The sequence below is a fragment of the Dipodomys merriami genome, unplaced genomic scaffold (genome assembly GCF_024711535.1).
Source record: "Dipodomys merriami isolate MVZ:Mamm:240054 unplaced genomic scaffold, mDipMer1.0.p SCAF_51, whole genome shotgun sequence".
In the NCBI taxonomy this organism is placed as follows: Eukaryota; Metazoa; Chordata; class Mammalia; order Rodentia; family Heteromyidae; genus Dipodomys; species Dipodomys merriami.
This window is the reverse complement of record NW_027206080.1, coordinates 8,929,326-8,953,496: the sequence shown is the minus strand read 5'-3', so window position 1 is coordinate 8,953,496 and position 24,171 is coordinate 8,929,326. Positions and strand designations below refer to the sequence as shown.

Sequence of the window (24,171 nt, the reverse complement as noted above, 5' to 3'; positions counted from 1 at the left end):
GTCCCATCCAAACCCTTCCACCCGGGGAGACCTTCGGGTGGGGGGGACGGGGGCCCAGCGGGCACGCGCCGCAGGCTGGGGCCAGGGCGACGCGGCGGCCCCCACTGGACAAGCCGCGGGGCCCCGGGGTTCTTTAGGCCGAGGAGGCACAGCAGGTCAAGCCCCGGCGGCCCGACCCCAGCACGCCGCTCGCAGACCTCGTACCAAGGGGCTCGGCGCTCCGTGTGGCGCCGCTTCCAGCCTCCCCGGGCGGTGTGGGGCTGGCGGGCAGTGACGCCCCTCCGGGCAGGGCCCACGGCCTCGCCGCCGCTTCCCGGGCTCCATTCCTAACACCCCAGCCCTCCGCTGGCTTCTCGCTCGCCCTCCTTCCCTCGTTTCCCCTCACGGCGTTTGCACCACACTTCCCACTACATGTTTACAAAGTGCGGACGCCCACACCGCCGCCCGAGTGCCCCCCAGCTGCTCCCGCGCTCTTCCCGCTCCGCCTCTCCCTGGCCCCGCCCACTCCGCGATTTCCTCCCCCCCCTCCCACCTCTCCCCCCCCCCCCCCCCCAGCGGTGGCCTCTTCCCGGCGCGCGCCCGGCCCACCCGAAGGCCTCGCGCCCCCCGCCCCGCCTCGCCTCGCCTCCGCGCCCACTCCGGCTGTCACGTGAGCCTCCCGCCCCGCCGACCACGTGACCCCAGCCCCGCCCCACCCCCCGCCGGCGCCCGCCCCGCCCCCGCGCCGGCGCGCTCCGACGTGCCCTGGAACTTACCCTCCCTCAGAGACCAGCCTGCGGGGACGCCGGGCTGCGGCGGCCGCCTTGTGGGAGCTCTCCGGCCTCGCTGTGGTGTTTCCGCGGCCGCGAGGAGGGAGAGCTGCCCGCCTCGAGGCCCCGGGGCCTGCCTTCGGTAAGGTGTCTGGGAGGCGGGCCCCCCGCGGACCCAGGGTAGTCAGCGCGGCGGTGCACAAAGGCGCTCGAGGGCTCGGGCTGTGCCCCGCGAGGGCAGCGGAGCCTGGAGTGGGGGCGGGGGCGTGTGCGGGGGGGGGGGGGCGGCGTGCGGCGCGCGCGCGCGAGGTGCGGCCGGAGCGCGAGGGGGTCCGCGCCGGGGGAGGTGGGCGCGCGGAGGGGGGCGGCGCCGACAGCCCGCTCGCCGACGGGGGGGAGGGCACCCCCGGGTTTAAATGGGCCCGAAGTTGTGGCTCCTATGCCCCCTGGGTTTCCTGACTTCCTGTGTGAGGGCAGCGGCCGCCCCGCCCCCCGGGAGGGAGGGTGGCTGGGTGGCGTGTGCGCGTGTGTGTGTGTGTGTGTGTGTGTGTGTGTGTGTGGTGGAGGTGAAAGGCCGTGCAGGTGCCGTCCTCCCTCCCGGGCCTCCCTCTTTGCCCAGCAGGGAAACCCACCTGGGGCATCGCTGGAGGGCTCCTGACCTTAAACAGGACACTTTTCTTCTCCGCAGTCTTCAGATGTGCCCCGCCCCTAATGCATAGACATTTGCTGCCCTCCCAGCTCGGCTTGGCGGAATCTCCTCCCAAATCCTTGAATTAAAAAACCCTTTCCCCCGCCTCAGTGCACTATCCTCTTCCCATCTCCAGATTTGTGTTCCCAGGGTGACTGTCCCTTTGACGTGTCGTGTCGTGTCGTGTCGGTGAACTGCAGACCCTCTGGGGTAGAAGAAATGGCCACAGGGTGGTTGTTAGAGAAAAAGGCACGCCCTTCACTTTTCCAGGCCAGTGATGTTTTCCTTTTGCCTGAAGCAGCAGTTTAAAATGCTTTTGCAAAGGTTAAAGCCGAATGTATGAAAGAATACCTTTGTCCAGAAAGTTCTCACGTCATTCCAAATGCGATGTTGTTGTGGTTTGTAAGGGTTTTTCTTTATTTTTTTTTTTAAAAGCACTGTTAGGCTTGGTTGTGTATTGCTTTATGGTTTGTGATGACACACGGAAGTAGATTTTATTGATCATTGAGGCACACATTCTTCAGGAGAGGTAAATTGGAGGAAGGAGCATTGAGTTCTAGTCCAAATTCTGCCTCCAACTTGTAAAGGTGAGGCCTTGTAAGACAGGATGTTGCAATGAGAAATTATTCAAAAATATGTAGCTCTTAGCATTGCCTCGTCCACACTTAAAAGTTGAGAAATGATGGCCTAGAGACATTTGTTCAAAATACCTACTTTTCCTTACCTGCTCTTTATGAGTAAGACTGTCTGACTGCTGTATTTTTGTCTTTCACTCCCTGGGAAACATTTCTGAGCTGGCCTTTGGGAGCCCTAAGGGCAGGTAATGAACCCAGCTACCTGAAGAATTAGACAAACTGGAAACAGTAACCGCTGTTCTGGAGGGGTTTCTGTGTTGGGAAAATGCAAATAAGAATTTAAGTGAATTGTAGCAGGTTATGTGTTTATCTGTGTCTTAGTATTTGGTAGACTGTCACTCATATAAAGCTCATTGACTCCTTTGTACAGCTATTTAGAGATAATAAAAAAAAGTCAGAATGAAAGTAATGAGACAAACCACAATAATGTTTTTGAAAAAACAAAGTGGGGTGTTGCTTATTGGTTCCTAATATGCCACCAGTTCAATGAGTTATGATTATGTAATTGTTAGTACTTTTTTGGGGGTGGGTGGGTATTGGGGCTTGTACTCAGGGACCCCCATCTTTTTACTCAAGGCTAGCCTAGCACTCTACCACTTTGAGCCTTAGTGCTACTTGCGGTTTTCTGGTGGTTAATTGGAGATAAGAGTCTCATGGACTTACCTGCCCCGGTTGGCTTTCAACCTCGAGCCTCAGATCTCAGTCTCCTCAGCAGCTAAGCTTACAGGCATAGCAACCAGTGCCCTTCTCCTCTTCCTTCTCTTCCTCCTCTTCCTCCTCTTCCTCCTCTTCCTCCTCTTCCTCCTCCTCCTCTTCCTCACTTCTCCTCCTCCTCCTTTTCCTTATCCTTGTTCTTTCTTCTTTTTCTTCCTTTTCTTTTTTACTATAAACAGTTGAGTCATGCATATATATTTATATAAATAGTGTAGGAACTGGTATATTATTTGTACCTATCAGCCAAAGTTTCTTTCATTAAGTAGAGGATATCTGCTCAGTGCTTTTTTTCAATAGACTGATAAAAAGGAAGCTTTATAAGTTTAAATTCAACAGATGCCATTATTGAGAAAAAAGATAATAATCTGGGTTTTTGCTTTTCATATTCAATAGTTTAAAAAAATTAATCCAATAGGAATAATTATTAAGGATGTATGTGCCATACACAGACCATGAAACTAACTAGAAAAGTTACATGTATTCATAACCTTATCACTCTAACAGGGTAATCAATTTAAGTGGACTAGAATAACACAGTGAGCCAATAATCATGACCTGTGAAATTATTAAGTGGTTCTGGTGTTTAACTTTTCAGAGAAAATTTGCATTTTAATTTTATAATAAAGAGTGGGAAAGAAAAGTAAAATGAAAACTTTCTATATTTTAACAATTTTATGTGTGAAGATATTCTCCTGCTGCTGGTGCTAGAGATTAATCCAGTCTTGCAGTTAGTTTTGGGCAAGTGTTTTACCACCAAGGCACACACCCTTTGCCCAGTAATTTTAGTTATCATAAATATGCGTAATTTTGTAGCATGAATCACATAGGAAAAGGTATCATGCTAACACATAGCATCCTTGTATCTTACATCATTCTTAGTGGAGGACCTGTCAGCCAGCATCCTTGGGGCTTTTCTTTTCTTCAGTTAACCTGTCCACTTGTCAGAACTTTTTTGTAGATGGCTTTGCTGTGACCCAGTCATTTCCCTCCTGTTTTGCAGTTTGATTTTGCAAATGATTTGCTTTATATTTAAAGTGAACTGATAAATGCTGTTTCTAAACTTGTCTCCTCTGTTGAAAATCTAGAGCTTCTCAAGCTTTAAGGTGCATGGGAATCACCTGTACTTCTAACAAGTTCCCAGATTTTGTGGGTGCTGTTCTTCTGCCTAAATCACAGACCACTGCTGTCTCATAGAAACCTTGTAATTTTAAGGTTTCTAGTACTCATTAGAAGCAAAGTGAGAAAAGTCAAATGAAATAAATTTAACAGTATGTTCAAATTATTTGAACATATAAACAAGGAAATTGTTCTTCTTTTGGGCTTTTTACATATTTTTACACATATTTTACACTTGCTGCACATTTCAGCTTATGCTGCTCATATTTCAAATTTTTAGTAGCTACATTAACGGCTATTGTATTGAACAAGAGATCTGGGTCTAAAATCTAGACTGGAAGCAGTTGGCCTATGGCTAGTGACAATTGTATTGTGCAACATATCTGAGTGCAAAATCTAGACCATTGCTCTTCTAAATGTATTTTTCAGTCATCCCAACAGTAATCCTTGGGCCCCACCTCAAACTTAACTGTCATTAGAATAGCTGGGCCTGGAAACTCCTACTGTGAAGGGTATACCTCTGAAATGTACACTGAATGAGATCTGGAACACAGGAATAAATTATGGACATTAGAATAAATTATGGACATCATTAAATATATTTGCATGTGACAAATAAGCCATGTTACTATAAGATTAATATTGGGGATGGGAAGGGGAAACAAAGGAGGCAACAATGCTTGATAAGAAATGTACTCATTACCTTGCTCATGTAATTGTAACCCCTCTTTACCGGTATTTTCACAATAAAAAAAAGATTAATATTGGGAAGCTGAGTTTTAGGTATATGGAAACTCTGGACTGTCTTTGTAGTAATTCTGTAACTTACTAAACTCTTCTAAAGTAAGTTTTTTTTTTTTTTTTTTTTTTAAGATTTTGTTTAAATGATGCCATTGCTCACTAAGAGCATGTGAATCACTACATCATGAATGACTTGTCCACTGCAGTTCAGATGGGCAGGCTAGAATTAGGTCTGGTAGGGTAATAGTATTTTTGCCATCAGTGCTAAAACTTACATAGTGCCTGCTATATTAAGAGTTTTATGCATATTTGCTCATTTAATCATTCTAATTTGTGGTATGTACCACTATTAAGCTCCATTTTGCTGATGGAAGAGTATGAGGCTGAGTTCAAATGACATGTCTTAGGTTACCCACATACAGAGACAAGATATTTGAGGAGGGATTAATTTCATAAATGATTACTTGTGAATATTTTCTATTCACAGCTTTTGCTTCCTAGAGAATACAGTGATTAAAAATTGTTACTCTGTGTCAAGCTTTACCATTTTCATAGTTCTTTTTCTGTTCTCACAAGGATCTTTTGAGGATTATATTGTTTCATTTGTTTTATTGATAAGGTATCCGGGGTCTGAGAACTGATAAATGCAAAGCCTAGAATTAGATTTCAAGCCTCTGACTGACCCTGAATTCTGTGCCTTTTCTGTTCTTCTCCAGCAGGTTAGAATGTTATGAGGTAAGAGTGATACCTTTGAAACTTGGCTGAAAATAGTTTTTAAAAAAATTGTTTTATTTAGATACGTTATCCATATACTAACGTATATGGATACTCAATAATAAGAAAGAAATGAATAACAGATACAGAAGGGTGCACCTCAGCAGTATTATTCTATTTGTTGTTGTTGTTGTTGTTGTAGGGCTTGAACTCTGGGTCTGGGTGTTGTCCCTGCACTTTTCAGCTCAAGGGGAGGGCTCCACCGCTTGTACCACAGTGCCACTTCGGTTTTCTGGTGGTTTATTGGAGATAAGAGTTCTATGGGGTTGGGAAGTTGGCTCAGTGGTAGAGTGCTTGCCTCGCATGCATGAGTTCCTGGGTTCAATTCCTCAGCACCACATAAGCAGAAAAAAGCCAGAAGTGGCGCTGTGGCTCAAGTGGTAAGGCACTAGCCTTGAGCTGAAGAGCTGAGGGACAGCGCCCAGGCCCAGAGTACAGCCCCCACTATTGACCAAAAAAAAAAAAAAAAAAGAGTTCTATGGACTTTACTGCCTTTGAACTGCAATCCTCAGATCTCAGCCTCCTGAGTAGCTAGGATTTCAGGCGTGATCCACCAGCGCCAGGCATCAGTATTATTCTTAGTGAAATGAGTCAGACAGGGAAGGCTGCAATACCCTGTGATTGGCATTTTTCTACTAACAACTTTTACTTGAATAAGCAACGATCATCTTAGTACTATCATGCTTTAACTAAGTACTTCTTTTTTTTTTTTTTGGTCCTGTTGTGGGGCCTGAACTCTGGGCCTGGGCGCTGTCCCTCAGCTCTTCAGCTCAAGGCTAGCGCTCTACCACTTGAGCCACAGTGCCACTTGCGGCTTTTTTCTTTTTGCTTATGTGGTGCTGAGGAATCGAACCCAGGGCCTCAGGCATGCAAGGCAAGCGCTCTACCACTGAGCCACCTTCCTAGCCCCTTAACTAAGTACTTTGCTCACATTTTCTCTTTTTGTTTACAAGACTCTTGGAATTTGTATTTGATGTTTTACAGAGGAATATACCATTGGCATTCATGAGTTCATATGCCTGAGTCGTTTACAATTTGCGGCTATTATAAATGGTCATGTAAGGCCTTTGTGTGGGCTTTCATTTCTACATCTCTTGGATAAATACCTAGAAAGGAGATTGGTATATTGTATAATAAGTTTCTCTCTACCTAGAATATGCCAGATTTTTTTTCCAGAATGGCAATACTGTTTTTACATTCTACCTTCAATGAATGTGAATTTACTTTGCTGGTATTCTTCACATTAAAAATACTTTTTTTTTTGTATTTCTTAAAATCATTTTGGTAAATGGGTAATGATACTGTTGGTTTTAATTTGCATTAAGAGTTTTGTTTAATAGTATGTAGAGGTATATTGCTGCAAAATGAGCTCTACATATTTAAGAGTACAGTTTGGTGAGTGTGGACATATGTATATTCTTGTGAACATACTGTAGTTCGAATATGGGATTTGAGTGTGTCCAGAAGGGTTTATACATTGGAGTTCGGTCTCCACTGTCGTAGTTTTAAGGTGATATGGAGCCTTTTAAGAGGTGGTACTAAGTAGGAAGTAATTAGGTCCTTTGGAAGGACCATAGGGCCCGAGTGGTTTTGGCAAGAGAGTTGAGCAAGCCTGCTGCCTCCCATTAGGCTTTAGCTTCCAATTTTGCCATGTGATCTCTTCATCTCGTTCTTGTTCCTGCCTTTGTGAAGCAATTTACTATGAAGTCCTCACCAGAGTTTAGCAGATGGTTTATAATTGTGAGCTAAATAAACCTCTTTATGAAGTATTCAGCTTCAGGTATTTAGTTGACTAATGGAAAACTAATACAGAAAGCATGTCCATTATCAAGATAATGACCATATCCAATTAGTGATCTGCTTGCTGTCCTGATAACATAGTTTGCAGTTTTTATAGGTTTATACATCTTAGGTGCTTTCTTGAGTTTTATCAGCAAAATTTTTTTGCGATTTAACTCCTTTTGTGTTTTAGTAGGTCATTTCTTTTCATTGTTAGGCACTATCTGTGTATATAACAATTGTTTTGTCCATTTGTCTGTTCATTGACATTTGAGTTGTTTCTAGTTGTTACAAATAAACCCGCTGTCCTTGTGTGAAAGGATAATTTTGTTGCATAAGCACCTAAGAATAGGATTCTTGGGTCACACCATAGAGGTATATTTTAACTTTTAGACACTTGCCTACATTATTCTCAAGTGGGTTGTATTCTTACACCCCATCAGCCATATGACTACTGATTAGTTTATAATTTCCAGAAACCATAGTATGATTGATATTCCAGTAGATGTGGTGGTATTTCTTTTTATTTTTTGGATTAAAGTTGGTCTTGTCTTTTCTTGCCTTGTATTGTCTTTTCTTTTTTGTTCAAGGCTGATGTACTATCCAGTTGAGCCAAATCTCTACTTCTGGTCCTTTCATGAGTTTATTTACTATTGGTAAAAAATTCTTTGGAAAAGTCTCTTTAAATCTTTTGCTTTTTATTAGGCTGTTTGTCTTCTTGTTAACTTGTAACAAGTTCTTTTATATATTCTAGATAAGAGTTTAAAAAATACATTTTTGCAAGCATATTCTCCAAATCTGCAGTAATTCTGTTCATTTTCTTAATGGTGTCTTTTTAGTGGCCAACCAGAGGTCTCTGCTTCCAGCACAGTGGAGCCAATTGTTTCCTGATGGAAGCATTTGATGTTGGGGGATTATGACCTCTAAAGTTGGTAGAATACAAACACAATTGATGTATTCAGCCTAGAAAGAAGAACCTTTTATTTTCCGTACCTGTGAATTCTGGCTAAGAGAGCAACTTTTTCAAGTCCATGAGGTGGTTATAGCACCCTTACGCTATGGAGGTCTGGCTTCAAATAAAGGCTTGGTGATGAGCCAAATTAGAAATAAAGGATTAATTTAAACATTTTATTTGCTCACTTATTTTGCCCTTCTATTAAATTTTTTTTCCTTTGTTGGTTGTGGGGTTTGAATTCAAGGCCTGGGTGCTTTCCCTGAGCTCTTTTGCTCAAGGATAGTGCCCTACCACTGAGCCACAGGGACATTTCCTTTTTATATTTTTTATTGTTATTATAAAAGTGACGTGCAGAGGGGTTACAGTTACATAAGTCAAGTAAAGAGTACATTTCTTTTTCACCCTTCACTTGCTTTCTCCCAGTTTAAATATGCTATTTTAAATGAGACAAAGTGGACTTGGCTAGTTTGAGAGCAGTTGGCATCTTCCTTACTCCTGCCTTTCTGTGATCATGATCGCTGCTATCCCAGCGCTAAACACCTTGTCACATATTGAGGGAGACCAGGAAGAATTCTGTGAAGAAAACATTTTAATTTTGATGAAATCCTTTTTTACCCTACATGCTTCCCCTCCGCATCCCCACCCCCTCAGTCGTGGGGCTTGAACTCTGGGCCTGGGCTCTGTCCTTCAGCAATTCAGCTCAAGGTGAAGGCTCTACCACTTGAGCCACGGCACCACTTCCGGTTTTCTGTTGGTTAATTGGAGATCAGAGTGTCACAGACTTTCCTGCTCTTGCTGGCTTTGAACCGTGATCCTTTTGAGTAGCCAGAATTACAGGCGTGAGCCACCAGCATCCGGTCTCCCACTTGCTTTTTGTTTTTGCAAGGAACTTTTGTCAAAGTTGTGTGAAGGTACATTTCTGTAATCTCAGTATTTGGAAGTGGAAGTGGGAGGACACAGGGTCCAGTCCAGCCTGGGCTGGAGACAGTGAAACTTTGTAACAAACAAATATAAACAAATAGAATGGGAAGGGGAAGAAAAGACATGTCTGCTAATCTAAGAGCCACTAATATTTTCCACATGTCTCTAGAAGCTATATAGTTTTTAGGTCTTCTATTTAAGTGTACTATCAGTTTTGAATAATCTGTGTATGATTTGTGGTAATGAATGAAGTCTTCTCTCCCTCCCACATATGTCTGCCAAGTTGTTCACAGTTTGAAAAGTTTATTGTTGCCCAGTTGAACTGCTTTATCACCTTTGTTGAAAATTAATTGAACACATGGGCCTATTCCTGTATTTCCTGTTGTGTTTTATTTTTGTGTATATTTGTATCAGTTCTACATTACTTTAATTACTGTAGCCTTATATTAATTCTTGCCATCAAGTCACTTTCCAACTTTGTTACTTTTTGTGTATAGGGTTTGGATTTGTTTTTGCTATTTTGCACAGGCTAACCTTGAATTTGTAACCTTCCTGCCCCTGCCCCCCCCTCCCCCCCCCCCCCCCGCCCCCGCCCCTCTGCCCCCCTGCCCCTGCCCTGGCCTCTGGAGTGCTTGGATTACAGGCTAGGATTCTGTAACAATCGTTTTAGTTATTCTAGGTTCTTTTTTAGATTTTTAGAGTCCTCTTGTTTTCTTCCTTTTCTTCTCTTTTTTATTTTTTAAAATAAAGTCTTCTGGGGCTGAAGGTGTAGCTTCAGTGATAGAGTATTTGCCTAGCATTCACAAGGCCTCTAGTTGGATCTCCATATGGCAAAAGAAAAAAAAAGAAAAAAGAAAAAAAGAAAAAAAAAAGAACAAAACACTGCCTCAAAACCTTCTGGAATGTTGGTTTGGATTTCAGCGAATTTATAAATGGGTGGAAGAGCTGAGTGCCGGTGGCTCACGTCTGTAATCCTAGCTACTCAGGAGGCTAAGATCTGAGGATAGCGGTTCAAAGCCAGCTGGGGCCAGAAAGTCCATGAGACTCTTATCTCCAATAAACTACTAGAAAACTGGAAGTGGTGCTATGGCTCAAGTGGTAGAGCGCTACCCTTGAGCTGAAGAGCTGAGGAACAGCGCTCAGGCCCAGAGTTCAGGCCCCACAACTGACAAAAACAAAACAAACAAAAAAAAAAGGGTGGAAGAATTGACATCTTACTCAGACTTTTTTTTTTTAATTCATAATCACAGTAAAACTATATTCTTTTGAAATTTGCATACATTTGTTATACATGGAGTGATTTCATTGTGACATTTCCAGATGTTTTTGTAGTATATTCCAATCAGTCTCACCCATTCTATCACTCTCCCTTCTCTTTCTCCTATTTTTATTTTTTGAGTTGAGATCTCTTTAAAAAAAATTTAAATTGTTTTTATAAAGGTGATGTGCAGAGAGGTTACAGTTGCACAAGTCAGGTAAAAGTGTATTTTTTTTTTTTGGCCAATGGTACCCCTTCCCTCACACCCAGTTTTTCCCTTCCATCTGCACCTACAAGTTCTGTAGTTCATTCAGAGTGTCTAGTGAGTACCATTGCTGCATTTGTATACTCCTTGTCCCTCCATTTCTGCCTCCCTTACACTCCTAAAGACATTCTCACATTGCTTATGGCCTCAAATAAAAATTGTCCTATTTCAATCTCCCAAGTACTAGTATTATAGACATGTCCACCACATATAGCTGTTTTCTTTTAGGTTGTTTTTTGTTTTTATCTTTAAATAGTTGTACAGAGGTGTTTAATTCACCCCATTCTAAGTCTTTTATTATTTATTTATTTATGTTTGCCAGTCCTGGGGTTTGAACCCAGGCCTGGGCACTGTCCCTGAGCTTCATTTGCTCAAGGCTAGCACTATACTACTTGAGCCACAGCACCACTTCTGGCCTTTCCTGTTTATGTGATGCCGAGGAATGGAACCTGGGGCTTCATGCATACTAGCATTCTACTAAGCCACATTCCCAGCACCCACTTTAAGTCTTTTAAAATGACTTTCAGTAGTTTTTTGCATTTCTCAGTATGTAGGTCTTGTATACCTTTTGTCTTTGTATTTAATGTGGTTTTCTTTGAAATTTTAAAATTTTAATTTCTGTTTTCTTGTGCCTACTATATAAAATTAGATTTTAAACACATATCATGTATATAATATGATCTTAATTTTTAAAATTTTTTGGGGTCTGGTCACGGGGCCTGAACTCTGGGCCTGGGCGCTGTCCCTCAGCTCTTCAGCTCAAGGCTAGCAGTCTACCACTTGAGCCACAGCACCACTTCTGGCTTTTTTTTTTTTCTGCTTATGTGGTGCTGAGGAATGGAACCCAGGGCCTCATGCATGCAAGCAAGGCAAGCGCTCTACCATTGAGCCACCTTCCCAGCCCCTACTTAGCCCTTTTCTTAAGATTTTCTACATATAGGATAATGTATCTGCCAATGAAAACATTTTACTTATTTTCTATTCTTTATTTGCCTTCATTTTTTTTTTTTTCTGTCTTATACTGGCTAGAACCCTTGTAAAAAGAATTGGAAAGAGAGTTAACCCCTTTCCTTCTCTCTGATCTTAGGTGAGAAGAATTCAGTTTTTTTTTAAAGTCTTTTACCATGGATAATGTAACTTTTAATTGTGTGTGTGTGTGTGTGTGTGTGTGTGTGTGTGTGTGTGTGTGTGTGTGTGTGTATGTTTTTGTAGATTTCCTTTAGCTGAGTAATGATTTGATTTGTATTTTGATGTTTTTTTTTTTTTGGTCGGTCATGGGGCTTGAATTCTGGGCCTGGGCACTGTCCCTCAGCTCTTCAGCCCAAGGCGAGCACTCTTATCACTTGAGCTATAGCACCACTTCCTTGATTTGTATTTTGAAACAGTAGGCCTACTTACTATAGCCTCAGAATTATTATGTACCCCAGGCTGGTTTTGAACTTGTGATACTTTTGCCTCAGTTCTCCAAATTCTGCTATTACAGGTGTCTACTATATCTGGCTGTGGTTTGATACTTTAAAAGACTACTTTGTTGTTGTTGCTTTAAAAGACTATTTTGTTGTTGTTTCAGTTTCAGAACAAAATTGAGAGCAAAATAACAGATATTACTTAGTTCTTGCCCTCACATATGTATTGTTTTCTTCATGATCAATGTCCCCTAATGTAGTGGTACTTTTTTAAAAAAGTGAGTCTGTGTTACATATTGTTATCACCCAAATCTATTAATTTACATTAGAGTTCATATTCTACATTCCATGAGTTTGAGCAAATGTGTAGCATCACATATTCATCTTTATAATATCATACAGAGTAATATTGCTGTTTCCAATATTCTTGTGATCAATATAGTTAACAATTATATTTACCTCACTTGCCACCACTGGTACCCTTGCCAGCACTTTGTGTGTGTGTGTGTGTGTCTGTGTCTGTGTCTCTTTTTTGTGTGTGTGTGTGTGTGAGAGAGAGAGAGAGAATATAGTTGGTATGCAGTTATAATCTTGTTTTGATTTTAACACATAATTTTTTTTGGCTAAAATTAACATTTGAATAAAATCATGAATTACGGAGTATTTTCTTTTTTTTTTCTAGTAGAAGACAGCTCTATAGGATTTGTGTGCCTACTTAAGTGTTACTTCTCTCCCTTCCCTTCCCTTCCCCTCCCCTCCCCTCCCCTCCCTTTCCCTTCCCTCCCCTCCCCTTCCTTTCCCTCCCCTTCCTCCGTCCCTCCCTCCCTCTCCCCCCTCCCTCCCTCTCCCCCCTTCCTCCCTTCCTCCCTCCCTCCCTCCCTCTCTCTCTCCCTCCCTCCCTCCCTCTCCCTCCCTCCCTCCCTCTCCCTCCCTCCCTCTCTCCCTCTCTCCCTCTCTCCCTCTCTCTCTCTCTCTCTCTCTCTCTCTCTCTCTCTCTCTCTCTCTCTGCCTGGGTACTGTCTCTGAGCTCCTTTTTGTTCAAGGCTAGCACTCTACCACTTGAGCCACAAGGCCACTTCAGCTTTTTCTGGTGGTTAATTGGAGCTAGAGTTTCAGGGCCTTTCCTGCCAAGACTGGCTTTGAACCATGATCCCCAGTTCTCAGCTTCCTGAGTAGCTAGGATTATAGGCATGAGCCACCAGCACACAAATACTTCTCAGTTCCTTAGGAAAAGTTTATATGCTTGATTGTAACATTTATTTTGCACTTTTGTGTGTTTTGAGTAGGTAGGTTAGTAGTATTTTAAATTGTATTTTACATTTACTCAGTTACTCTTTTTTTTTGTGTGTGTGGTTAATTGGAGATAAGAGTCATAGATTTGATCCCCATCACCATGAAGGAAATTGTGTGTTTTAGCTTCTAAAGAGTAATTGTAGCCAGTAGCTAGCTACAATTACGCCAGTGGCTCATGCTTATAACCCTAACTACTAAGGAAACTAAGATCTAGAATATTGTGGTTTGAAGCTAGGCTGGGCCAACAAAAAATTCTTTTTTTTAACTTTCCCAAGTGCTTCTTTTGTTGATTCTTTTTTGTTTCAGCTTTAAATCTTGATTTTGTATTTCCTTTGTGGATTTTCACTTGATTGTATTGTCTGTTACTTTCCAGCTACTCAGTTCCTGTAATCTATTTTTGCTATTTCTTTATGGCCAGCCTGGTTTATTTTTTTTTCCCCTATGTATATTTTCCACCCCTTCTTTAGACAGTCTATTAAATTCAGATGTGAAATACTTTATATTTTATAAATATTTTATATTGTGTATCTATTTATCCTAAGAACACAAATCATTAAGAAAAACATGTTTTAAGAGTATAATAGTGTCCTATGTTTTCTTGTAAAGTGTACAATTTAGGAAATTACTGGCTTGAATAATTTCTGTTATAACTTGTTAGAGTTATTCTTTTTTTTTTGTTGCTCATTTAAGTTTAACAGCAACCTGTTCAAAAATTATTCTTTTATTTATTTTTAAATATTTTTGTTTTTATGGTGCTGGAATTGAACTCAGGTCCTGCATATGCTAGAGAAAAGATCTCCCACTGAGCCATAACCCCAGCCCTTCATTATTAAAGTTTGAAAGAATACTCGATGGAGTTAATGTCAAGAGTAAGTGCTTAATATGTTTAAAAATAATATCTTATTGCTGAATTGATTATACACATTGAGGTTGGCCTTCTATTGTAAACTTACTCATTGTGGTTATATTTACTATATCTCAAGATTTGGTGTACATGTTTCCTTTTTTTTTTTTGATGTACCTAGTAAAACAGGGTTTTTAAAAACAGATGTCTTGGGGGAGGAAGATAACATTTGCCAACGTTTGCTGTATAATTTGTGGTAGGCTTCTTGGTTGTTTAAATGGGAAAGATTTTTTAAAAAAAAATTTATTTATTTAATTTATCAGTTGTGGGGCCTGAACTTTGGGCCTAGGGGCTGTCTCTCAGCTCTTCAGCTCAAGGCTAGTGCTGTACCACTTGGGCCACAGCACCACTTATGGCTTTTTCTGCTTATGTGGTACTGAGGAATCAAACCCAGGACTTCATGAATGCAAGGCAAGCACACTACCACTGAGCTGCCTTCCCAGCCTGGGAAAGATTTTTTTTTTTTAAATGGCAGATGGAAAGAGCAGTGTATTTGATCATAAAAAGTAGTGTGACAGTTCTGAGTCTGACTTGGGGAAGAAGTGAAAGGTGTAAGCACTTCTGTGTGTGAGTTTGTATGTCTGTGTTCTTGTTGGAACGTGAGGAAGAAATGATTGGAATGGGGAGGAAGTAGACCAGTCAAAAGCAGGCAAAGCTTATGTGGGCATTTTTTAAACCCCTAAAATAACAGGGGATGTGCACTGGGCATTGGATATACAAAACTTTTATTTCCTGGTGATTTGGGTACCTAGAAGTTGTAAATTACACATTTACTGATAATTTCCACTTGAATCTAGTTTTTTAGTGCTACATTATAATTATTTTAATTTGTGTGCGTGTCTGTGTTTTTTGGTAGTATTAGTGTGTGAACTCTAGGCCTTGTGCTTGCTAGGCAGGCACTTTGCCACTTGAGCCATTCCTCATGTCCCTTTGGTTTAATTTTTCTAGTAGGGTCTCAAGTTTTGCCGGAGCTGGCCTTAGATTGCCATCTTTCTGCTAAAACTTCACATGCAGTTGGTATTACAGGAGTAGCTACGGAGCCCAATTATTTTAATTCTTTTTTTAGTAAAGTCTAATAAAGACTTTTTTGGGGGGCTCTTTGAACTATAGGCCCGGGCTTTGTTCCTGAGCCTCTTTGTGTTTAAGGCTAGTGTTCTACCATTTGAGCCATAGTGCCACTTCCAGCTTTTTCCAAGTAGTTTATTTATCCAAGAGTCTCACAGACATTCTTGTGTAGGTGGTTTTGAATTGCAATCCTCAGATCTCATCCTCCTGAGTAGCAAGGATTAAAGACATGAGCCACCAGGACCCAGCTGACTCTTCATTTTTATTTTATCTAACTTTTCCTAGACCTTGGATTGTAATACATAATTGCTGCTGTGTATCTTTCTAGAGATGTATTTTTTTAATTTTTAAAATAATTTTTATTGAGATTAGGTATTACATAAATTTCACAGTATTGTAAAAAGTCACCAACACATTTTAAAATTGTCATTATGTTTTTAATAGTTTCTTTTTTGCCAGTCCTGGGGCTTGAACTCAGGGCCTGGGCACTGTCCCTGAGCTTTATTTGCTCAAAATAGCACTCTACCACTTGAGCTGTAGCACAACTTCTGGCTTTTTGTGTTTATGTGGTACTGAGGAATGGAACTCAAGGCTTCATGCATGCTAGACAAGCACTCTACCTCTAGGCCACATCCCCAGCCCCTTTAATAGTTTCTTTAAGGTGGGTTACAGTTTTATTCTCTACCCCTCAACCCAAGGATGACTATTAATCAACCTCAGCTCCTATTCTGTTTTCTTACTATATTTACTTTTGCTCATTTCTTCTGCCTGGGTATCTAACTACCTTTCTATATAGATTGTATCTTTCGACTCCCTTTCTATATAGATTATATCTTTTGACTACTTCATCTACTTTCATTTTTTGTTTGTTTTTGCCAGTCTTGGGGCTCAAACTCAGGGCCTGAGCACTGTCTCTGAGCTCTTTTTTCAAGGCTAGCACTCTACCACTTGAACTACAGTGCCATTTCTGGCCTTTTCTGTTTATGTGGTACTGAGCAATTGAACCCAGGACTTCATGCATGCTAGGTAATCACTATACCGCTAAGCTACATTCTCAGTCCCCCTTTAGTTGGTTTTAACTAAAACTGTAGATTATATACCTTATATTGAACTAGTGAGACTGATTTTCTTCTTGTGCCATCTAATCCTCATTTTTCTCCCTGATTTCTCCTTCATATCTATTTCTGTAGTCATTCCAGGAGGTGTGATCATAAAACCTGACAGTGACAGAGATAGAACAGGAACTGGTCTTTTAATCCATTGTTCTCCCTTTCTTACTAGCACAAAATGAAACATTTGATATATTTAAATCTATATTTAATATCTGATACATTTAAGCTACACTAACCTTAGTTTAGCTGCATGTTAACTTACTGACCCTTCATACCTTGAAGATATATCTAAGTTAAAGTTGTTTTATTACTTCCCTGGAAAAACAAGAGCTCCAAGTCAGCCAAGGATAAACACAGTCATATGTCCCTTAGTGGAATATATTATGAGACATGGATGAGGTCCTCATTGTTGGAATCCCATATATTTACACAAATGTAGATTTGGAGTTTGTTTTTATCTTTGGCTGTGAGATGGGTCTCTTGAAGACAACAAATGGATGGATCTTGTTCTCTGATCCAGTCTGCAGTTCTTTATCTTTTTTATTCTTTTTCTTTCTTTTTTTTTGTCGGTCATGGGGCTTGAACTCTGGGCCTAGGCACTGTCCCTGAGCTCTTCAGCTAAAGGCGCGCGCTCTACCACTTGAGCCACAGCGCCATTTCCAGTCTTCTTGTGGTTTATTAGAGATAAGAGTATCACGGACTAGCCGGGCGCTGGTGGCTCACGCCTATAATCCTAGCTACTCAGGAGGCTGAGATCTGAGGATCGCGGTTCAAAGCCAGCCCGGGCAGGAGAGACCGTGAGACTCCTATCTCCAATAAACCACCAGAAAACCGGAAGTGGCGCTGTAGCTCAAGTGGTAGAGTGCTCGCCTTGAGCTGAAGAGCTGAGGGACAGCGCTCAGGCCCAGAGTTCAAGCCCCACGACTGACAAAAAAAAAAAAAAAAGAGTATCACGGACTTTCCTTTCTGGGCTGGCTTTGAACCATGATCCTCAGATCTCAGCCTCCTGAGTAGCTAGGATTATAGTCCTGAGCCACCAGTGCCCAGCTAGTTCTTTTTCTTTTGATTGATGAATTGAGTCCAGTAATATTTATGATTATTGGAGAGAGGTGTCTTGTGTTTCCTGTAATTTTCCTGCTTTCCTAAGTTTTTCTTCTTTCCTTTCTTCCTGTGCTTACTAAGTTGGTCTTCTAGTGATGTCTGTTTGATTTGGATCCCTGATCTTGATTGATTTCTTCAGATTGTGTTTCCCCTCTTAGTAGTCTTTTTTTTTTTTTTTTTGTCATGGGGCTTGAACTCTGGGCCTGGGCACTGTCCCCTTGCTCTTCAGCTAAAGGCGAGCACTCTACCACTTGAGCCACAGTGCCACTTGCAATTTTCTAGTGGTTTATTGGAGATAAGAGTCTCACAGGGCTGGGAAGTTGGCTCAGTGATAGAGTGCTTGCCTTGCATGCCTGAGGCCCTGGGTTCGATTCCTTAGCACCACATAAGCAAAAAAGAAAAAACCCGGAAGTGGCACTGTGGCTTAAGTGGTAGAGCACTAGCCTTGAGCTGAAGAGCTAAGGGACAGCGCCCAGGCCCAGAGTTCAGGCCCCATGACCGGACACCGCCCCCCCCCCCCAAAAAAAAAAAAAAAAAAAGAGTCTCACAGACTTTCCTGCCCTAGCTGGCTTTGAACCACAATCCTCAGATCTTAGCCTCCTGAGTAGCTTAGGATCACAGGCATGAGCCACTGGCACTTGGCTCTTATTCTTTGTAGTGCTTGATTATTGTTTATGAATTAATTTAGTTTTTCTTTACTATTAAAATTTTTAGTTTCTCTGTTGAATATGAATGCTAGCTTCACTGGATATACCAATCTGGGTTGCAGTTATTGGTTCTCAGGGCTGGTACTTTCCCAGGCTTTCCTTGAATTCATTGTCTGTGTGGAGAGATCTACAGTGATTCTTATTTTTTTTTCCCATTCTAGTATAGCTCCTTTGTTTTTGCTGTGTGCAAGATCATTTCTTTATTGTTAAAATCTAGTGTTTTTACTATGATGTAACTAAAAGTGTTCCTCCTGAGATCCTGACAAATGTAGATTTGGTCATAATTCTGTTACCTTTTTTTTTTTTTTTTTTTTTGTTGTTGTTGTTGTGATACAGCATCTCATTAAGTTGCCCAGGATGGCCTAAATTTTTTTTTTATTCTTCTTTCTCAATTTCCTGAGGTTTGGGATTACAGATGTGCTCTATCATGCTAGATTCCTTGTGATCTCTTGATGTAGTAGGAAACGCAGTTTTTTTTGCAGGGGAGGGGAACAGTTCTGGGGCTTACACTCAGGACCTGGGCACTGTCCCTGAGCCTCTTTGTGCTCAAGGCTAGTGCTCTACCACTTGAGCCACAGCACCACTACTGGCTTTTTCTGAGTAGTTTATTGGAGATAAGCATCTCATGGACTTTCCTGATTGGGCTGACCTTGAAACATGGTCCTCAGAGCTCAGCCTCCTGAGTTGGTAAGATTACAGGCATGAGCCACTGGTGCCCAGCTTTGGTGACACAGTTTATATGTGTTTGCTGCCTGTATAACTTGGCTTGCTGTTTTATGGCTAACATTTTAAAAAATGAGTATAAGGTACACTCTAAAATAACAATAAAAAGTGTAGTATAATAAACACACACCAGTAACAGTTATTATCATCAAGTATTGTGTACTGTATTTAATTATATGTGCTGTACTTCATATATTACTGTCAGCCTGGTAGGTTTGTGTATACCAGCATCACCAAAGGCAGATGAATAATGTGTTACAGTGCAATATTACGAATACTATGATGGGAATTTTTCAAGTCCATTGGGAGCTGAAAATCTTATGGGACCACTATTGTGTATGTTGTCTATGTTTGATTGAAATGATATTATATAGGACATGACTAAGTGAGCATAGATTTTTTTTTTTTTTTTTTGGGTACGGTCGTGGGGCCTGAACTCTGGGCCTGGGCGCTGTCCCTCAGCTCTTCAGCTCAAGGTTAGGGCTCTACCACTTGAGCCACAGCGCCACTTGCGGCTTTTTTCTTTTTGCTTATGTGGTGCTGAGGAATGGAACCCGGGGCCTCATGCATGCAAGGCAAGCACTCTACCACTGAGCTACCTTCCCAGCCCCATGAGCATAGATTTTTTGAAAATTTGCAGTAATAACATTTTGTAGGATTAAAGAACAGAGTGACTAATATACCCTTGTGTGAAAGTAAAGCTTGAACATTTGGAATGCTAGATGTGTGTGTGTGTGTGTGTGTGTGTGTGTGTGTGTACAGGTGTACAGGTGTACATGTACTGGGGCTTGGTCTCAGGTTCTGAGTGCTGTCTTTGAGCTTTTTTTTGCTCAAGTCTAGTGTTCTACCAGTTGAGCCACAGCTTCCCTTCTGGCTTTTGAGTGGTTAACTTGGAGGTAAGAGTCTCATGGACTTCCACGATCCTCAGATCTCAGATCTCATGAAACCTCCATCCTCAGACCTCAGTCTCCTGAGTAACTAGGATTACATGTGTGAGTCACTGGTACTCAACTTCTATTTATTATGATAGGAAAAACCATGGGGTAAGCAAATTTGTTAGACTACCAGGTAGTTTTAATTGTTAATGTGTCAGTAGTCCTTTTTTTAATCTTGAGGAATCTTTCCTTCTTTTTATTTTTTCATGACATAAACACTTGAAGAGTTAGGTTTTATACACTAATAAATGTCTCACTTATTGGGTTTGTTTTCTAATAATTGTCTTAAGTAAATATGCTTTTGATAAAAATACAATGCAGGTGCCATTATGTATGTTTTATTTAATCATACTAGAAGGAATGTATCATCAGGGTGTCTCACTATTGGTGTTGCTAAGTTTGATCATTTTGTTAATTGTAGAACTTTCATTATAAAGGTCTGTTTTTCTTTTCATAACTAGTGAGCGTTCTGTGGAGGAAATATGTTAAGACTCCCAATAACTTCATAAAAAGTTATGTGTTTTCACGGTATTTTCCCACTTAGTACTGTAAAGTTACTTTTTAAAAATTTTGCCGAAGTTGTTTCTTATATAATTAGAAGTGTTAAGTGACATTTCTGTTTGGCACAGTAAAAAGTAAGGGGCAGAAATGACGTTGGAACAGTGTGAGGCAGATGAGGGCAGTGGTAAAGCATGCCTCAGTGGCTCTTAGTGATTATGTTTATGTTTGGAGTGGGTGCTGTACAATCATAATAGATATTATACTGTCTTGTGTTTCTTATAGCTATTATTAAAAATTATGCTTCTAAAATTATAAACAAGATTATGTGTTTAGCCTCTTTAAGGAATCTTGGTTAGAGTTAATAAACATGTTTTATCTTGTAGGTTTAAATGTAACACCACGTATTTGCATCTCTTCATTCTAAGGTAAGTTTTATACTTCCATCTTTTTTGAAACAGTGGTACTGTATATTAAACTTGTTACCCAGTATTTTTTGTAGAAATAAATTGTAGTTACCCAAATTGTGTCAGTAATTAATTTATTTACCACCTGAGCTTAGTCACAGAGAAGAAAATTACACCCAGGAGAGTGATGGTTTCTGCAGTTACACTATATATTATTAGCTATTATGGTATACTATAATAGCTTAATACTTGGATACTGAGAAAAATTGTAGGTTGCTATGGAACCTGGATTTCAGCATCTTGATAAATCTCAGTTTGCCAAAGTATTAGCGTGTTTGAACAGTGGGTTGAGTATATTAGCTACCTAGGGCTCCTGTACCAAGTACAGGTTGTATATCCCTTATCTGAAATGTTTGGGATGAGGTATTGTTTACATTTCATGTATTTTTCAAATTTTGGAATAGTTGCATGTCCATAATGAGATATCTTAGTGATAGGATCCAAGTTCAAATGTGAGATTCTTCTGTTGTTCTTGTTGTTTTGTTTTTTGGTGTCAGTACTAGGGTTTGAACTCAAGGCCTATGTGCTGTCTTGTCCCTTAGCTTTTTTTGCTTAAGGCTGGCCCTCTACCTCTTGAGACATACCTCTGCTTGTGGCTTTTTGGTGGTTAATTAGAGATAGGAGTCTTACAGACTTTCCAGTCTGGGCTGGCTTCAAACCATGATCCTCAGGTCTCAACCTCCTGAGTAGCTTGGATTACAGGTGCTTGGCTTATTTGTGTCTTATGTATACCAGATACCCATAGCCGGAAGGGAGTTTTGCATAGTATTTTATTGAACCTTTGTTTTAACTGTGATCTATCACTTGAGGGCAGGTGTAGGATTTTCTCCTTGTACTATTATTATATTGGTCTTCAAAAAGTTGCAGATTTTGAACTGGGTGTGATGGATCAGATCTGTAATCCTAGTTACTTGGAAGGCTGAGATTGGGGGGAGCTCAGTTTGAGGCTAGCCCTAGGCAGAAGAGGTTTAGAAATTCTTTCCCAACAGAAGAAGCTGAGTGTGGTGGTATGTACTGACATTCTAGCTACAGTGGGAAGCATAAAACAGAATCAATGTTAGGAGGGGGCTTAGGCAAAAAGCATGACCCTATCTTACAATAAAAAAGGAATAGAGTCATGGCTCAGCTGTAGAGCACTTCTCTAACAAGTGTCAGGCCCAGAGTGCCATTAAGAAGAAAAAAATCATATTTGGGAGAAGAAAAAAATCATATTTGGGTATTTTGAATTACGGATGCTTTACCTAATCTAAAAACAAATACAAAGGGGTTGGGAAGGTGGCTCAGTGATAGAGCGCTTGCCTTGCATGCATGAGGCCCTGGGTTTGATTCCTCAGTACCCCATAAGCAAAAAGAAAAAAACTAGAAGTGGCGCTGTGGCTCAAGTGGTAGAGTGCTAGCCTTGAGCTGAAGAGCTGAGGGACAATGCCCAGGCTCAGAGTTCAGGCCCCATGACCGGACCCAAAAAATAAAAAATAAAAACAAATACAAAGTAAAATATTAATGCAAGGTACAATATTAATGCAGGATCATTGAGCTTCAGCTTTAACTTCAAAAAGTGTTTGGGTAATGCATGTAGTGAATCTAGCCCAGTGCCTGATTCATATTGGTTACTGTTAGTGAACCTGTCAGAGAAGGTGGAGAAAATTTGAAGTAGTGTATGAAAGTTAGGAAAGTTCTCAAGTTTTTGATAGTGTTGTGTTAAGTTGCTTAGCATTTTCACGGTCTAGTCATTAGTTTTGGTGAGTCATTACATAACTGAAAAATTAGATAATTGTAGAGTCAGAGAATGTTAATGTATGATAGTACATGTGATATTTGACATGTTTACTTCCTGGGGTTTGAGATTTGAAAGAAATATTCTATAAATGACCTGTGTTATGTAATGTTTGTGAGTAATGTCAAATTTAGATTACATTAAGTTTTTTCTTTGTTCTCTTCCATTTAAATAAAATAGCTATCTTAATGCAGCAAGCCATAAAGCCATAATGTGGTATACTGTCCTTTTTGAGAGGTGAATATTATTAAATAAAAATGGCTGACAGAGGTGGGAAGATTGTTCCAGGACAAGTGTATATTGAAGTGGAATATGATTATGAATATGAAGCAAAGGACAGAAAGATTGTGATAAAACAAGGGGAGCGATACATCTTGGTGAAAAAGACCAATGATGACTGGTGGCAAGTCAAACCAGATGAGAATTCCAAAGCATTCTATGTGCCAGCCCAGTATGTTAAGGAGGTTACCCGAAAAGCTCTGATGCCACCTGTGAAACACACCATTGGTCTTCCAAATAATTCTATGAAAATGATGCAGAGCCTACATCTTCAGCGATCCACAGAAAATGTGAACAAATTGCCTGAGCTTTCCAGTTTTGGGAAACCATCATCATCTATTCAAGGAACAGGTCTTATTCGTGATGCCAATCAGAATTTTGGACCCAGTTATAATCCGAGTCAGACATTCAACCTCAGCCTGGACCTGACCCATAATAATGGAAAATTTAACAATGACTCACATTCTCCTAAAGTTTCCAGCCAGAGTAGGACACGCTTATTTGGACACTTTCCTGGTCCCGAGTTCTTGGACATAGAGAAAACTAGCTTCTCCCAGGAACAGTCTTGTGATTCAGCTGGAGAAGGCTCAGAAAGAATACATCAAGATTCTGAATCTGGAGATGAGCTTAGCAGCAGTTCAACTGAACAAATAAGGGTAAGATTAAAAGTAGAATGATGAAATTTGCATACCACCTTGATGAAAAATGTGTATTTTAATTGTTAGTAAGGGTTATGACTTGTTTAGCTTTATATTTCCAGAATGCATAAACTCTCTTCTGATTTAAATAGCTGGAAAATACGTAAAATAACTTTTGAAGTTTACAAAGGGTCTTTTAGTGTTTTTTCCTAGTAGTTCTACCTTTGCAGGACCAGCACTAATTTGTGAGAACATTATTTCTTCTCTCTTTTGATGGTATGTGAGGTAGAAAGGGTTGACAATTTACCCAGTCTTCTAATAGAGAAGTTTTACTCTTTTCTAGCTCTTAATTGTTTTGACTTATTTCCAATAAATCTTCAGGTAATGATGGATATATAAGTTATTACTGGAATTATTAACTGCTATCTTATGCTCACTGAAATTTGTTCTTTGACTTTTAATACCAAAACAGTACAGAGGTAGTAAATCATTCCTTCCATTCATATACTTGTGTGTAGTAAGTGATTAAGGTAGATATACCCTTGACTTCAACAAATACTGGCCTGAAAAAACTTATATTTGGTCTGCTTTGTTTTCCCCCTTCATCTAACTTTATTTTGAGATGATATGTACACAGTTTATTTCTCAAAGTAAAAATCATTAAAAAAGAAATA

The 24,171-nt window shown here is 40.6% G+C and overlaps 1 protein-coding gene across 3 annotated transcripts in view; it reads left to right on the top strand.

Moving 5' to 3' along the window:
• The first annotated feature begins 802 nt into the window (after positions 1-802).
• Arhgap12 (Rho GTPase activating protein 12) overlaps positions 803-24,171 on the top strand; it is a 107,578-nt gene continuing 84,209 nt past the window's right edge. For all 3 annotated transcript variants that reach the window (XM_069998265.1, XM_069998264.1, XM_069998263.1), the window contains exons 1-3: positions 803-891; positions 20,726-20,767; positions 22,761-23,515. In XM_069998265.1, coding sequence (XP_069854366.1) covers positions 22,838-23,515 — 678 coding nt within the window. In that variant the 5' untranslated portion in view covers positions 803-891; positions 20,726-20,767; positions 22,761-22,837. The remainder of the gene's footprint in view (positions 892-20,725; positions 20,768-22,760; positions 23,516-24,171) is intronic.